Below are 16145 nucleotides of genomic sequence, written 5' to 3' on the forward strand. Positions count from 1 at the left end.
CCAAACCAGAAAAGCGTGCTTCACTCCTCAAGGGACAGCCACCTACACATCAGCATCAAAGCCACCACCTTACCTGGACAATCCATCCACGCAGCACAGCTGGTGACAGCTCATAGCACAGAGACAATAGCTCCCTCAGGACAGAGCTGGGTGTGCTCTCTTCAGGAGCTCTGTTTCCTTTACTAGATCATACAATGGGTGAGGAAAACTCACATCTCATTGCAACTAGTAACTCTAAGCTTGTGCAGGCCCCAAGGGATGTGTGGGTGAGTTAACATGGCCTTGGGGACCACAATCTTGATGGGATTCAGAACACAGTTTCTTTGGGAATGCAAATCACCAAATGCTTCATCTCCTCATTTCATAGGGATTTGGGTGAAGAGAATCATAAACCTGTATACGTTCACTTCCTAGTCAAGAAGCTGGACGCCACTGGACTTACCTTTTCTGCCGCTGCATCATGGATAGGAAGCTCCTGTGGACTGAAAACAAAGACAGAGTTCACATTACTCATGGGTCATCTTGGCACAGAATCATTTCTGTATAGGTCTTACAAGTAATCATTTACAGTAGGAACATGTAGTAATGAACAAACAAGAATTCAGATCTTTAGGGAACTAAGACAATGACACACAGGAGCCCCTGGGATTTATTTTGGAGTCACAGTAAAACTCACAATACTCAGAACTAGAACTATTTCAGTCTTAAACCTTCTAAATCAAAGCAGTTGTTGCACAGCTTCAAAAGACAAGCACTTCAAAGAAAGCCTATTTTCTTCTTCTGGAAAAGCACCCTGTGCTGTACTACTGAACTGAAACCTAAATGGTGTTTTTGTTGTGTTTATTAAACCACACTACTGAAACACGCCTAAGACAGTTTCCTCCTTTACTACTGTGCCCTGTCCAAGGCACTGAGACTTTGCTTGACTTCAATTCCATTTCCTTAAAACTTACTCTGAATAACAGGGAGGAGATGGTAGATGCTTTATTCACATTTAAAAATGCATTCCTTTCACTTCTTATCCTAACTCTAAAAAGGCAGGTTACGAATTGAAAGCTTGAAAAGCAGCCATTGAACAGATACATTTTCCGGCTTTGTATTATTCTGTTTCATTCTGAGGGCTCCAACTTCTGTTTTTCTCATCAAAGAAACTTTTCTTAGCAAAAGTAAGCAGACCACTTTGATGCCCAATCAGGCTGCCTTCCTTCACCTGCATCATCTGCAGCTTCTCAGAACACACGTCAATAGCCAGGTTTCAGCCTCTTTCTGCTCTACAAATGAAGTAAGACACCAATAAAACCCTGTCTAAAAGGGACTAAAAAGCAGATACTACATGAAATTCTTTATAAAAGAAAATAATAATCCTATTGTGTTTTGATATTATAAAAAGAATTCCTATCCACATCACTGTAGCTTTCTGAAGAGAGGACATTAAATGCCAATGTTTTAGACCTGTATCAAATCTGCACAAGGGTGAAAAGCACACCGGGAAAGGCTACCAAAGCAATTGCTGCTGCAGTCAATGTAAGAACGGTCTGATGCAAAATGCTTGAATTTTATTTGACCTCATTTATTTAATTTAAAAGATGCAGTTTCAGATTCAGAAGTTATAGCTGAATAAAGAAACCCATTTGAATTACCTCATCTAATGGAAAAGCTTGTTCCAATCAATGCATTTTCCAAGACCACACACACAAGTCAAAATTTCCAGTGATCAGCCTAGAAACTTAAGAAAACCAAAAGAGCATTCATAGCATCACAGACTGGTTTGGGTTGAAAGGGACCTTAAAGCTCATCCAGTTCCAACCCCTGCTACGGGCAGGGACCCCTTCCACTGGAGCAGCTGCTCCAAGCCCCTGTGTCCAACCTGGCCTTGAGCACTGCCAGGGATGGGGCAGCCACAGCTTCTCTGGGCACCCTGTGCCAGCGCCTCAGCACCCTCACAGGGAAGAACTTCCTAATATCTAATCTGATTTTTCACTCTTTCAGTTTAAAGCCACTGTGTTTCTTCTGAACAGCATTGCAAAAAGCACAATCTGCTCATTTAAAAGCACTTTCCAAGTACCTGGAAGTTTTCTTGACAAATAACATCAAAATACAAAACAATGTGATTACCATCTAACACACTAGAAATAGCCTGTACACAAGCTGTAAATGCTGTAAGGTTATGGTATTGTGCACATTGCCATATAACTAAAACTGAAAGTAGGCCCTTCGTATGCCAAACAACAGCTGGAAATTAAGCTTATTTAAATAGAAATGAAAAAACCTAGCAAAGGGGAAGAAAAAAATACAATTTATTAATGTGCTTGGGGTGAGCTGTCATTTGTTTTGGTTTTCAGTACCAAGATTGCTAAACCGTTCACTTCTGTAGTGCCAGCTGCAGGAACTGTCACCTCACCAGAAGCCTCTCTGACAACAAATGTACAGCAGCCTCATTCTTCATGGCCCTACAAGATCACGCAAGCAGCTGGCTGCACACACAAGATGCTCTTTTTGCTGCCAGCAGCATGCAAGACACCAATCGGATGGCTCCACATCCCTACGGATTCACACCGGACACCGCAACTCCTCTGCTTAACTGGTATCACTTGACAGGTCATCTTCACATTTCCTAATCTGGCATGGAAGTGAATCACATGAGAAGTTAATAAAATCTCATTTTATCCCAAAGGGTGAACTGCAATGATTTATGAAGGAGCTGCTCTCTGCTAATCTCATAAATTAGCATCGATGTGCAAACTGAATCTACCCAGCAGTGAAAGAAGGCTCCTTTGTCCTGAGGAGCAGACACCACACTCCCTCACTAAACTAACCCAGCAGCAAACATCTGACCACATTCTTCATCATTTCTTCAGCTGCACAGCTATGCACTAACACCACATACCTGTGCATTTCCAGCACAGAAATTCCACAGGAGCACATTAAGCCAGCCCCATGGTTTTATTCCCCCTAAATGCTGCTGGCAGCTGAGCACCAGGAAGAGAGCACAGAAGCTGAGCGAGTTGCCATAGGCTGTTCAGTAACTCACTGCACTGGAATGCAGGAGTTCCTGGAGATCTTCCTCTCAGTTAACTAGATCACACTACTATGCCCATGTACTCACACAGTATTCAAAGCTATCCTGCAAGGACTAAGGAAAAGGCACAGTGGGCAAACAAACTCTCTCCAGCCCCTAAAGATACTTTAAATAAATGCATTCCACTTAGTGTTTGTATTTTCTATGCAAAAGAGCTCTATAGATTCGTTTTGTAAAAAGGATAAGGTGGGATCAGACACAAAATCAATTCATGCCTATGAACCAACACAATTTTATTGTACTTATTTTCTTTATAACGATGAACCTTCCCCTTCCTTCCCCAGCTTAACCAATCCAATACTGTTATACTTTCATTATTGCTTTTAATGCTGAATCTTTTCCCACCACCCCCAGCCTACAGGAAGTTGTGTTTTCCAATGTTTTTATCTGTGTACTTTACCAAGTAATAATGTGAAGTAGTAAACAATATTAATGTAATATGGCCACATCCTTCCCTAAGATGACTGCTCAACTTTAACAGCTAAAGTAATATTCGTTTAGGGGATACAGAGAAGATGAGCAGGACTGATTCATGTAAATAGCCTGGAATCATCCAAGACTTGATATACAAGACAGGAGTTGCAGAGATACCATTTAACTGAACTCATGGAAGTAAGGTCTCACTTAACAGAAACAAAATCCTAACACTGTTCTCCACAGGAAAGAAAGAGCCAGCCTAGGTACATTCACCCATTGAATCACACAGGAATTAAGATTCATTACACATGGGATGCGCCTCTGTCCCAGGCACAAAGGCTGCAGCCTCCCACCTGCATGCTAGGCAGCCCACACTGCAGCCTAAGCAGCTCTGGTGGTGCAGCATTATGAAGAAAGGTCTGAACATGTTGTCTATGGGTTTGTAGCCTTAAACCTGCCTTTGTCATTAACTTCACTGAGCAAACTGGATGTTCACACCACATGAAATAATTCCAGACTGTCAGATCTAAGATAAACTTCAGTATGTGAATTTTATGTGCAATAAAACCTCCCATAATTTCAGACAAACACATACATGGTCTGTTGAATTTATGACACACACAAAGACTCTAATGCACATAGTTCATTGATCTTTAGCACATGTAAGATGTGATGTCAGGCAGAGAATATTGGTACATAGTAAAACACATATAGCAAGATTGGGGCATACTGAGGGATGGATGATCCTCAGTCCTGACTTTCAGGAAATCAAAACTTTGATCCCTAGACAATGTGGTCAGCTTGACTCTATGGGAAAGGGTATTTCTCCTTTAGTCAGTCATGGGACTGGCTTTTTAGTAGGGCCTGTAGCTAGAGGACATGGAGTGATGATTTTAAACTGAAAGAGGGGAGATTCACATGAGGAATAAGTTTTATGATGAGGGTAGTGAAACACTGGAACAAGTTGTCCAGAGAAGCTGAGGCTGCCCCATCCCTAGAAACATTAAAGGTCAGGTTATGGGGCTCTGGGCAACATGATCTAATTGAAGATGGTACTGCTCAGGGCAGAGGAGCTGGACTAGATGACCTTTAAAGGACCCTTCCTACCTAAACTACTCAATGATTCAATAAACAAACACTGAGGCCAAATCCTAACTCAAATAAGGAGCAGGGTCCACATGAAGGAAATGCACTTTTTCATTAGATTATCAGTGACAAATGGATTTTACATCTGGAAGCCTACCACAATGGCCAGCACACATTCCCGTTAAGTTTGCAAGATCACTTACAACAAATATTAACTGTACATGCATAAACATCTGACACTTCAGAACAGATCTATGGGTCTGACCATTAAGCTGTGTTGTAATCAGCCTCCTCGAGCCTCAAGGCTTAACAAGCTTACAGCCAGGGACCCACTGCTGCTGTGTGAATCAGTCTCCTTTAAACAGCACTTTGATATATTTCTTCAATATAAACACAAGGAAAGACTTCCTTGTATTAATCACTCATCAGATTTATTCTTTTTCCTACATTAGTATTTAAATCCCAAATACATTCCCTGCTGGCTCAAATCACAGCATTGCCCTGCTTTTAGCTTGGCTTAAATAAGTTTAAGAAATGCAAAGGCTGCTCTATCTATCATTTGCAGTTCCAGTTGAGGATGGAAGACATTTAGTGCAACAATCAGCAGCCCTGAGGTGTTGATAAACCCAGAACTGTAAATTTCAGAGGATCAATTCCATTCTTCACTGTTCCAAGTTATATGAACCCTGACATCCGATTTTTCATTGGGAAAAAGTGGCAAAAATTGATTGTAATAAACTAAAAATCTTTATGCTGAAGGTTACTTGTACAAAGAGCTGTTACATTCAAAATATCTAAGTTTTATTTTCATTTCTCATAATTTCTATTTTGAAACAGCCCACTTGCTTACAAACCCTCTCTACTTGCTGTAGCCTTTCTTATCCCAGAGGGAATTAGCCAGTGCACTGTGAAGAGCTTTGGGGTCCTTTAACCTGAAACATGCTGCAGGAATAACTGTGATATGTGCAAGTCATTATTTAATAAGTCATCTTAATTCAATATCCCTTTACAACTGAATTTGCTATAACATGGCTATTAAAAAAACTCAAATCATTACAAAACCTGTGGTGCAGTCCCTGGCAAAACAGTTTCTCAAGCTACTTCTCAGTTGTTTTCTCATGCTCTCTTTAAAGTACTACTAAGTGCAATAGCATCACCTTGTATCACTCCAGGGCACATTTGAACTGAGAAGCATTTTGACATCCTACTTGGTGTCACATAGTAAATATAGAGTGGGAAAAGTTTCTTGCAGAACACTTATCTTCTGATTCATTTAATCGTGTAAAAATAGATGCTGTGTGTTCAGTTTTTCATCTGTGATGCATGTAGTGTGTAAATCCATGTGGAATACACTTTTGCTACTACTTGGAATTATTTTGAAAGAATTCTTTAAAAATACTGGAAAAAATCACTCATCTGTATCACTTTTAAACTCCTATGATCAAGGGATTTGTGAGTGAAACCCACAAAAACACTACTAAAGCATAAAACCCCAAAGCAAAAGTGTCTCACAAAATAAACTTGTGAAGAATGATCACACACAGGTAAGATACAAGAAGGAAGGGAATTCACTTGACGGGTGTCTGAGCAAGGAAAGCTGTAGTACAAATGGAGTTGTTTTGCTGTACAATATAGAACTCGGGTTATTGTGTAACAAATTGCAGCAGTATTTCAGTACTCTGATAGTAAATGTAAATCTTCCCTTCCCAAGTATGAGCAGCTTTTAGGCAGTGTAATTTGTCAGAAGTGAGTTGTATGAGCTATATACCTTTACTAGACAAAAAAAAATGACAGTATCTTCACATTGGGAAACCAATCCTACAACAATAAACACACGGACCAGGTGAGCTTTTAGGTCTTAAGTCTTGCCAGCCTCTCGGTATTTGACACACAGCGCATAAAACAAGCAATATGGGTAGTTATAACAGTGTTTTACAATAGAATGACACCTTATTTTATACATATGTGTGTGTGTATATAGATATATATGTAAGTGTACACACACATACACACAGAGGCATATATACATATAAAAAACCCCATACTGTTTCCAGGTAGCTTTTACAGCCTCCTGCCATAGAATAGCTACACTGATCTTCATTATAAAGTTAGCTGAAGAGTGCTTCATAATCACCTTACAGGAGGGAAGATATCTAAGACTAATTGCACAATTCACAGGACACACAGCATCGTTACTTCTAATGAACATTTCCGTGTCTGAATTATGTCCCAAGATGGGCTACAAAGCAAACTGTATTCAGAAATCAACTGAAAAAAATCATTAACCATTATAAGTAGAAACAATTGATATTTCAATGTCATGCCTTTCCCTAGACCCACGATTAAGTTATTCTACTCTTTATAGCACAGATCTAAAGCACAACTGAGCGCTGAATTCAGACCTTTTAGTCCAAACAAGTTAATTTTCAGGAGAACTCTGATTATGATTGCTTTAATCTTCCAGCCTTTGAATGGAAATTAAAGGCAATAATGGCATTTACAAAACAAATAATACAGAAGATTTCTGAAAATATTGAGTGGAAGGCAAGAAAGTTGGTTTTCAAACTAATGATGATGCTCCTCAGATAAAATTCTACGGATCACTTCCTTCTTTCCATTACACATTTTACTCTGAGCAACCAGCTCTAGTGGAAGGTGTGCCTGCCTGTGGCAGGGGTTGGAACTGAAAGAGCTTTAAGGTCCCTTCCAACCCAAACCATTTAATTCTGTGACTCTACTGACATAACTCCCAATTTTGACTGTATGTGTCTACCATAACTGGGGCTCTGCTACTGTAATCATCCACTTTGAATTTTCAGTGAATAACCTCTGCACAGTCTGGGGGTGGTGACTACAGCAGATTGGAAGCAGCTTGCAGAAGTTTGGTTAAAATTCATAAGCAAGCCAAAGCAATTAATTAACATATGGATAAGCCAATGTGATATCCCACAATATAATTACCAGGAAATAGGCTGCAAGAAAGAATTTAATGCTGGCAAAAGATTGAATCACATGTGAGTATGTGACTAGGTTTAATCACAATTGTTATTTGTGGATTCAGCGGATGTTGCTGCCAATGCACACAGCACAGTGCCATGAACATGTAGCTCCTGTCCAGAAAGACTCAAGTATGCATATTCTCAGAGAGAAAAGAAAATCCAACTGAATCTCAAGGTGATGCCTTTTTAGTAAAGTACTTTCCTGCTTAGAGAAGATAACTTCAGTGTCAGTTTCTACTGTCAGTATTAAAAGTGATCAAGAAATCTATAGAAAAGATACCTATAGTTTTGCTGCCACATGCTAACATACATGTTTTCTTGGGTCGTTAGTAAAAGATACGTTCTAGATGCAAACTTTAAAGTTTCCCCAACTTGGAATCAAAAAACCTGTGAGAAAATCTATAATCTGCTTAATTGAACAGCAGCATTTCTAATGATTTCTGGTAACACTTTAATTGGACATATATAGACACAGAGGTCAAAAACATCTTCTCAGAACCATAGAAATTAGTCTAAGCTACCTTAAAACTCCCAAGAGGCTAAGAGACAAATGACAAAGAATGAATTCTTTTGCCTTCCAATTTATACTTGATAAACAAATGCCTAAAACATCTAGGATTTTTTCCTAAAGCACATGTGTATGTATATATATACACACACACACACATATATGTATTGATTTTAAGTACTGCTTGAAGGCTAGTTACTGTGCAGATTACTTGCACTATATATTAATAGCAATTGAGGACTTACATGTTGGCAGCTTCATCTGTATTAAAATTCATGTGCATATTCCAACATAAATTAACTAAGCTGGTAGTGTTCCAGCAAGATATATATTTGTTCACTGCTGAAACTCAATGTCCCTATGCTTGCTTCTCTTATGAAATAACTTTCTCCAGTCTAAAATTCCACTTCTGTGGGTCTTTCAGTTAGGTCAAGAGTAGCAGCATCTTTGTACTTGTGAAGTGTTGCCTCAGACCTCTTTTAGCCCTCTTAGTAATCAAGGCCAGGGAAGCACACTCTGGCCATCCCCTATGTTCAGTTACTTTAATCTTCTATAAATGCTAAATATAGTAGGAAATATACATGGTAATGATTATGGTAAATCCTTACATTTTAGGGCTTCAGCAGTAACTCAAAATGAGTGTGTATAGCTTTATGTATGTTGTATAAATTAAATCATATTACCATATTCAATCGTTCTTTCAGTTCTGCTACTTAAAAACTCTTTTCATAAACGGAAGTAGTTCATGAATTCCTAGTACATGATGGGTGATCTTTTACTCACATCAAGTAGCAGCAGCTGTTAACAAAACCATGCTATTTGTCCTTAGTTGGCAGAATTATCCTGCAGCTTACTTCTGTGTTTGCAATCGAGTCTGCAGGGCTGCATTCACCTCATTTCTTTCTGCATCTGCAGTGGATTGCTGAAGTGACAGCCTGGAGTAACTCAGCTGGATTTCAAATTCAAATTTCAACTCTAGTCCTAAGAATAAGCTCAAGAAATGGCTGCAAGGGTTAGGGGAAAAATCCATACATCTGACCACATCTATTGCAGTGAGATACAGATTTAAGGAAGCAGTTGCTGGGAATTGCCATGCACATCTTGTGCTCACAGAAGTAAGCTCAGATTCACCGATGCAAAGGAAAGGATTGAAATGCAACCATCACAACTGGAGACAAATGCAGAGAGCAAAGTTCATTACCCATCATGGAAGCAGAGCTGTGAACTGAAACAGTCAGAATGGATCATGAGTAATTTCTGAGTTCTGAATCCCAATTACTAATCCAAGAAAACTTCCACTTCTCTCCTTAAATAACATCCTCAGTGCACATAAGGGCACAACGAAAGAACATTAGAGCTGAAATTCGTGTTTGGGTTGGGGTTTTTTTTAACAGCATTTCATCAGTACATTGATTAGCAATGGATATTCTAGAGCAAAAGCAGTCCAGGGAAGTGTGTCACATACCAGCAGGCAGAATCCACTGCACACAATGCAAAGCTACAGTGGAGTTTTCACAGTCAATCTTTGCAATGCCACATGAAAAATTCTATGCAAAGTGAGGCATATCCATGTGTTTAGTAAAAAAGAGAATTAAGAGAAACACAACTTCTCCAACATCCAAGATCTCTGTGTGTGTGTGTATATATATATTTAATACAGATTTGTCTTTGGCAGCTGACAGAGGCTGAACTTGGCACACTTTCCTCTCAAGGGAGGGAAGAGTTAAGCAACTCTCCTGACAAGTAGGTCTGACCCTGTCTCACAAAGCTGAGAGGAAAAGAGGAGGAGAGGAAAATGACAGCAGAGTCCCTACTGAATGACCAAAGCAGATACAAACGAAGAAGATTTGCATTTATGATTGAACTGTTAAGAATAAACATTTCACTGCTCTTTTGCCACATCACTGTATCACTTAATGTGTTTGACAATACCTCCTGTGGCCAGAACATCAAGGATAGTGGCTGTGTGTCACTATGAACAAGAACTCTGCAACTCTTCTTAGAGCTCGTTGCTTAAGCTTTGATGTGCCAACTTTTCTACTGAAAATTGAAATGAAAGTTAAAACCCCATCTTTTTGAATACTATGATTATTACCAAGTTACAGCTCCTACGCTTTTTTGCTTAATTTCTATTACCAAGACCTTTCGGCATTGCAGCAGAAGTGGTTTTGCCACCTAGAACACTCAGAGACCAATCCTTACATCTGTTATCTGGAGAGACTTCAGCTGTGTACCTACTCCAATCACCAGGGTTAGTTGTGTAGGAGTTACTGTTCTTGGACACATGATGAGACAGGCACGCTGTAGAAAGTAGTAAGGAATGCACAAAGACTATTTTAGAGACAAGGAGTATTTTTTAGCAATGCTATGAAGAAATAACCAAGAAACAGAATGAGAAGACAACCAAGTGCTCATCATATTGTTCCCTATTAAAAGCTTAGGGGAAAAATAATAATACTGGAAAAAGAAAAATCAATAGCTTTATTTGGGGACATTTAATGGAGGATCTCACAAGTTTTGACTTAGCTCTCCACATCTTTGCTCCCCTGCATGCTGCAGAAATGCATTACAGAGCTGATAAAAATGCAACACATTTTAACTAGTAAAGAGTTTGATGAGAAGAGCAGGTAGGCCTCTATCTTAGCAGAGGAAAGAATAAATGAACTCTGCCACTGGAAAAGAACCTCTGGCAACAAAATAATCTTCATCAGCAAACTATTCTAAAAGCATGTTGACTGCTTTAATAGACTCATGGGATAAAGAATGAAAGTATGAGTCAGGTTCTCAGCTGCTGTAAATTGGTACAAATCCATCAAAATCAGCACAGAGCTACTGTAAGAGCAGTACCCAAATATTTGAGAGAGCTTCATGAATCAAGGGTGGGGAAACCACAGCTGTATTTTCTACCATTTAAACTTTTACTGTACATCTTTTCCTTCAGTAGGAGAAGAAAAACAAAGCCCACAGAAACAACCTTGAAGAATAAACCTCCAATCTGTCCAATGTCACTGTGCTGATCCTTGGGTATTTATCAAGACAAAAGCATCTGCCACACTGCACATGCATCCACAGTTCTCATTTCTTGAATGGGTAGCAAAGAAAAGCATATTCAAGCTGAATCACCCACCATCAGACCATAAACCCTGACAATACTGGTTATTGCTACAAGATAGTAACGATTAATACAAGTTAACAGAGACCTTGCTAATAACAAAACCTGAAAAGAATTCATATCATGCGGGTTAGAGAAATGAAGGCCTTTAAATAACGGCTGCAGCATGTTTTAAATGATGGTAGGTTTTGATTTCCACAGCTCTTTATGGGAAGTTAACAGGACAATGCAGTTGATGGCATTCAGCAGTGAAAGCAAAAATACCTTGAAAAGTTGCAGAAAATCAATTGGAGTTGCTTCTTATTTCTACATTGTACCTACTGAGTTGTGAACAATTACAACACTTTCCACAATGCATTAGTCAGCGTATGTTAGTCATCATCTATGTTTCCCAATGGAGAGTAGTAAAAATTGGCCTTGAGCTGTACCTGCCCTGAATTCTGAAAAGCAATGCTATTTTCTTTTGCTTACAAAGGCACAACTATGGTCTTTAAAAGTCTTATAATAAGAGAAGGCTGAACATCTCCCTCACAGCTGGGTAGGACAGATGATTAAAAGAATCAAACAAGAACATACACACAAGAAAATAAAAGATATCTTCAATACAAGATAACAAAAGACCAGATAATGTTAACCTTTTTGCTAGCTAAAAAGGGATATTTTTGATTTTTTTAATGCTTTTTGCTTTGTCACTGTCTGATGAAGGACTGAAATCACAAGTTCTGACAGGTACCAAACAAATGATCCCAGCTGACATCTCACCCTCAACAGGGAATGACTTAGAGATTTCAGCACAAAGCAGCACAGAACTTGGCAATACACTGAACTGCAGCACACTGCTGTGGAGACTTCAGTAAAGGAAGATGCCTTTTAGATGTCTGGATTAGTTTTATCATTTAAATTTCATCTATTTTAAATTATTATGAAATTTACATTAACTGCTAGTGTTCTGTGCCCATACTAGGAAGACAATGAGGCCACGGAGCTTATCCTGCTGACTTTTGCCCTGGTGCTGACAGGCCCAGGAGAGGCTCCACTCTTTAAACACGCAACTGGTGTTGACCTTTGGAGTTGCAAAATACTGCTTCCAGCTTCTGCCCTAGTTCATAAGCACGTACAAAGTTGAGGCTGGTTTGCAAACTCCAGTCAGCCAATGCTCTTGTGGCCATTCAATCTTAATATTATACGGAAGGGAGGAGAAGGAATAAAGCATTCAGTTCCAACCCTTGCCACAGGCAGGGACCCCTTCCACTGCAGCAGCTGCTCCAAGACCCTGTGTCCAACCTGGCCTTGAGCACTGCCAGGGATGGGGCAGCCACAGCTTCTCTGGGCACCCTGTGCCAGCGCCTCAGCACCCTCACAGGGAACAGCTTCTGCCTAAGAGCTCAGCTCAGTCTCCCCTCTCTTGGGCAGGTTCAAGCCATTCCCCTTGGCCTGTCCCTACAGGCCCTTGTCCCAAGCCCCTCTCCAGCTTTCCTGCAGCCCCTTTAGGCACTGGAGCTGCCCTCAGGTCTCCCCTTCAGAAGCCTTCTCTTCTCCAGGCTGAACAAGCTGAGCTTTCAGCCTGTCTTCAGAGCAGAGCTGCTCCAGCCCTCTGATAAATACAAGGATACAGTCATGAAAACGTATCTTTAAATATGTGCTTCAATGATGTTATTTATTTACAAAACATTTACTGTCATTTGGATTTATTCCTTTCTTTTGTTGATTTAAGACCTTCAATAATTTTACAGCCATAGAAATAATTCATGAGTGTCACTTCTAAATAGACAAACTGATACAGGTATTATTATTTAAAATGTAGGCTTAAAAAACCCAACTTTTATTACTTTACTAGGAGCAGTAGGGAACTTGCCACCATCCAAGGAATAATGGATTAATTCTAGCAGCTTTTTTTAACCATCCCAAAGCAGTATCAAATCAGCTAAAGAATTTAAGGAGGGGGAAAGGGGAAATCCCAGATCCCAAGGCATTGCTGGAATGTCTGCTATGAGCTTCAAGACACTTCAATTCCCTTAGGTTTTTTCCCTTAAGTTATTCCCTTATCAAGGGCTGTTGCCAGAAAAACTGCAAACAGAAGTATCTACAAAGTAAAGTTTCTACAAAAGAACAGTCCACAGTGCAGAGTTTAAGAACATCTCTGGTACAATTTACAACAAGACATGACACAAAGGAACTGCTTGTGAGGTGCAGAGTTTGGTTTTCTGGGGCAGGAGGGTACCAACCACATTCCATCTTTTTCATTTCCAACACAGCTGAACCAGTTTTTGTTATGACTGAAGTGATCTGAGGCACTGCTCCCATTCCTGAAATACTTGATTGAAAAAGTCATCTGTGATAGACCAAGGCTTATCCGAGGGCTGTGGTGGTCCCCAGGGCTGGCCTGCTGGACCTCCACCAACTGCAGGTATAGAACAAACTACTCATCAGATGCAGTTTCAAGCATGGAGTTACCAAACACTATCACACTATATATACAAACACTGGTGTTGGATTTGTGGAGGAAAAACTGTTCCTTTCAAAAATTAAGTGCATTTTTACATCAGCCCCGTTCTTCAGTATTCCTACACTATAATGTGAAATCAGGGGGTTTTACTGGAAAATAAGCTGTATTAAATAAGGACCATGCCTGAAAGTTGTGAGTAGGGATGTTGTTGCCTTATTTTAAGAAGAACACAACCATGTTTAGGATTACAGGTAAGCACAATGCACTGGAAGAAATACACTGAGCTGCTGCTCTCTCAAGACTCTTGTGGTCATGACTAAGATGGGACTAAGAGTTCCCTGACATGGGCTACACCTACATAAACATAAGTGAAGAGTAACATTTTAATAGGCATTACTCCATGTGGCAACTTTAAGGAAGACCAACAGCATTGGACAGAAACAAGTCTGTATCAATTAAGATGAGCAACATTAATGGAATTAATACTGTATGAGATGGTACCGAAATGACTCAATGCTGCTTCACCTGCCTTGTACTGCTTTACCAATTGAGATCAGAAGAACAGGGTTGGAAATCCTGCACTGGAAAGCATGAGTAGCCATCAGCTGGGACCAGGTGGCACACAGCACAATCTCAGCTACAAGGAGGCACATCAGCATCTGAAACGTGGCTCTCGGAACTGATTTATCCCCTCAAGAGTCATTTGGGCCCTCCAAGAGTCTGAAATGGCCCTTTTTTCCCCTTGGAAAACAGGGCACTGAAAGCATCACATTCAGCTCTGGGGGCAACAATGTAAGAAAAACATGGAGCTGTTGGAGTGAGTCCAGAGAAGGGCCATGGAGATGCTGCAAGGGCTGAAGCAGCTCTGATCCAGAGCCAGGCTGAGAGAGCTGGGCTGGGGCAGCCTGAACAAGAGAAGGCTCCTGAAGGGGAGATCTTAGAGCAGTACCTAAAGGGGCCAAAAAGAAAGCTCGAGAGGGACTTTGTCCAAAGGTCTTAGGGATAGGACAAGGGGGAACGGCTTTAAGCTGAAAGAGGGGAGATTTAGATTAGGTATTAGGAAGAAATTCACACAATAACCTTTGTGGGACAGGGCCATGACCTGCCCTGTGCCAGTCATGGCTGCTCCAGCCAGCTCCAAAACAGCTGCAACCAACCCAGCATGTACCAAAGCATCAGGAACCCATGATGCTGGTACTAAAAATATAACTCTAAATGTATGGCAGCTGCTAGATGCAGGTAAAATGGAGAGATGTGGGGAGAAGCGGAAGAGACACATGGAAGGAGATGTTGTTGGGAACATGGCTAGAGATGTGGTCTCAGAGGAGGCAGACTGTGCCAGGGTAGAGGAGAACACCTCCAAGGGGTCTGCAGCCCAGATGAGAGCCAGGCTGGGGCAGCTGAAAGACACAAGCAGCAGGAGACCAAAACAAGTGAGGAACCAGGCACAGCAGGAAGAAGCCCTTTCATACAAGACCTTGACCCCCTGCACTGCTGTTGCCTCACCACAGGAACTGGGGTGAGCCAAGGGTGACCCATGGCAAAAAGCAAAGGCAGTTTGTCCTGGAGGCAGAAGGGAGAGAGGTATTTCCTCTAGGTGTCCATTAATGTTTTGATGCTTTGGGGTGTCTGCATCCAAGTCAGCAATCAGAATATTGTGTTACTTGGCAATAAATTGAATTATGTAAAAAATTCCCCATGTTGAGACCGGTTTGCCCACAACACCATATGGCTTAAACCATGACAATCACCACTTCCTTACAGCCTCTCAAAAACAGTAATTGCTAAGGCTAAGCTTTCTACATTTCAGCCAGTAATGAGATTTTAACTCAATTCTGGTTTATACACACCTCTCAAATACAATTTATGAGCTCCTCTACTGAAAACATACCCATTAGAACTTAGTCCCACTGGCAGAACTCCTCATAGGTGCATTTTGGTTTGTATAATCTTGTCTTCAACATCTCAAGAGACAGACAGCTCCCCATGGGGCTATTTCACAGCTTAGCATGTTTGCTGGAGCCTTCTCCTCATATCCAACTTCCCTTTATTCATTTCAAGTAATTCTCATTGTTATAACACTGTGGTAATTCTCACTGAACTTATTTTCTTGTTCTCTAGATTCACTAGCTATTAACTCAGCTTGGTTTTAAATAGCTATTTTAATAAGCCATCCACACAGCAATTTCCTTTTAATATCCAAAGTCAACCAGAACATCCACATTCATTGACATATTTGCAAAATAAAAGCACTACAGTGAACAAATTGTGTTCTTAAGGCAGCAGCTATTAAAAATTTCAGACAGGACGAGGTAAAGATGGTCCTAACTATCATAGACAATAAATAGTACAACAAGAATTAGAATTGACCAAAGTTGCCAGATATTTCACCTGCTGGTCTTGACTGAAGGTTACCCTTAAGGTGAGATATTTCACCTGAAGGGAAATGTCCTATCTGTTTCCAACCACTAGCAATGTCTACATTGTTACATAGAAAG

General features: G+C 40.4%; 1 protein-coding gene across 3 annotated transcripts in view; it reads right to left on the reverse strand.

The window, feature by feature from the left end:
- Positions 1-16145, reverse strand: part of USP6NL (USP6 N-terminal like) — a 117910-nt gene that overhangs the window by 43869 nt on the left and 57896 nt on the right. For all 3 annotated transcript variants that reach the window (XM_034063389.1, XM_034063390.1, XM_034063388.1), the window contains one exon: positions 443-482. Coding sequence is in view for 1 of the 3 variants with exons in the window: in XM_034063388.1 (XP_033919279.1) it covers positions 443-482 (40 nt within the window). In the remaining 2 variants the exon portion in view is untranslated. The remainder of the gene's footprint in view (positions 1-442; positions 483-16145) is intronic.

The sequence above is a fragment of the Melopsittacus undulatus genome, chromosome 5 (genome assembly GCF_012275295.1).
Source record: "Melopsittacus undulatus isolate bMelUnd1 chromosome 5, bMelUnd1.mat.Z, whole genome shotgun sequence".
Lineage (NCBI taxonomy): Eukaryota > Metazoa > Chordata > Aves > Psittaciformes > Psittaculidae > Melopsittacus > Melopsittacus undulatus.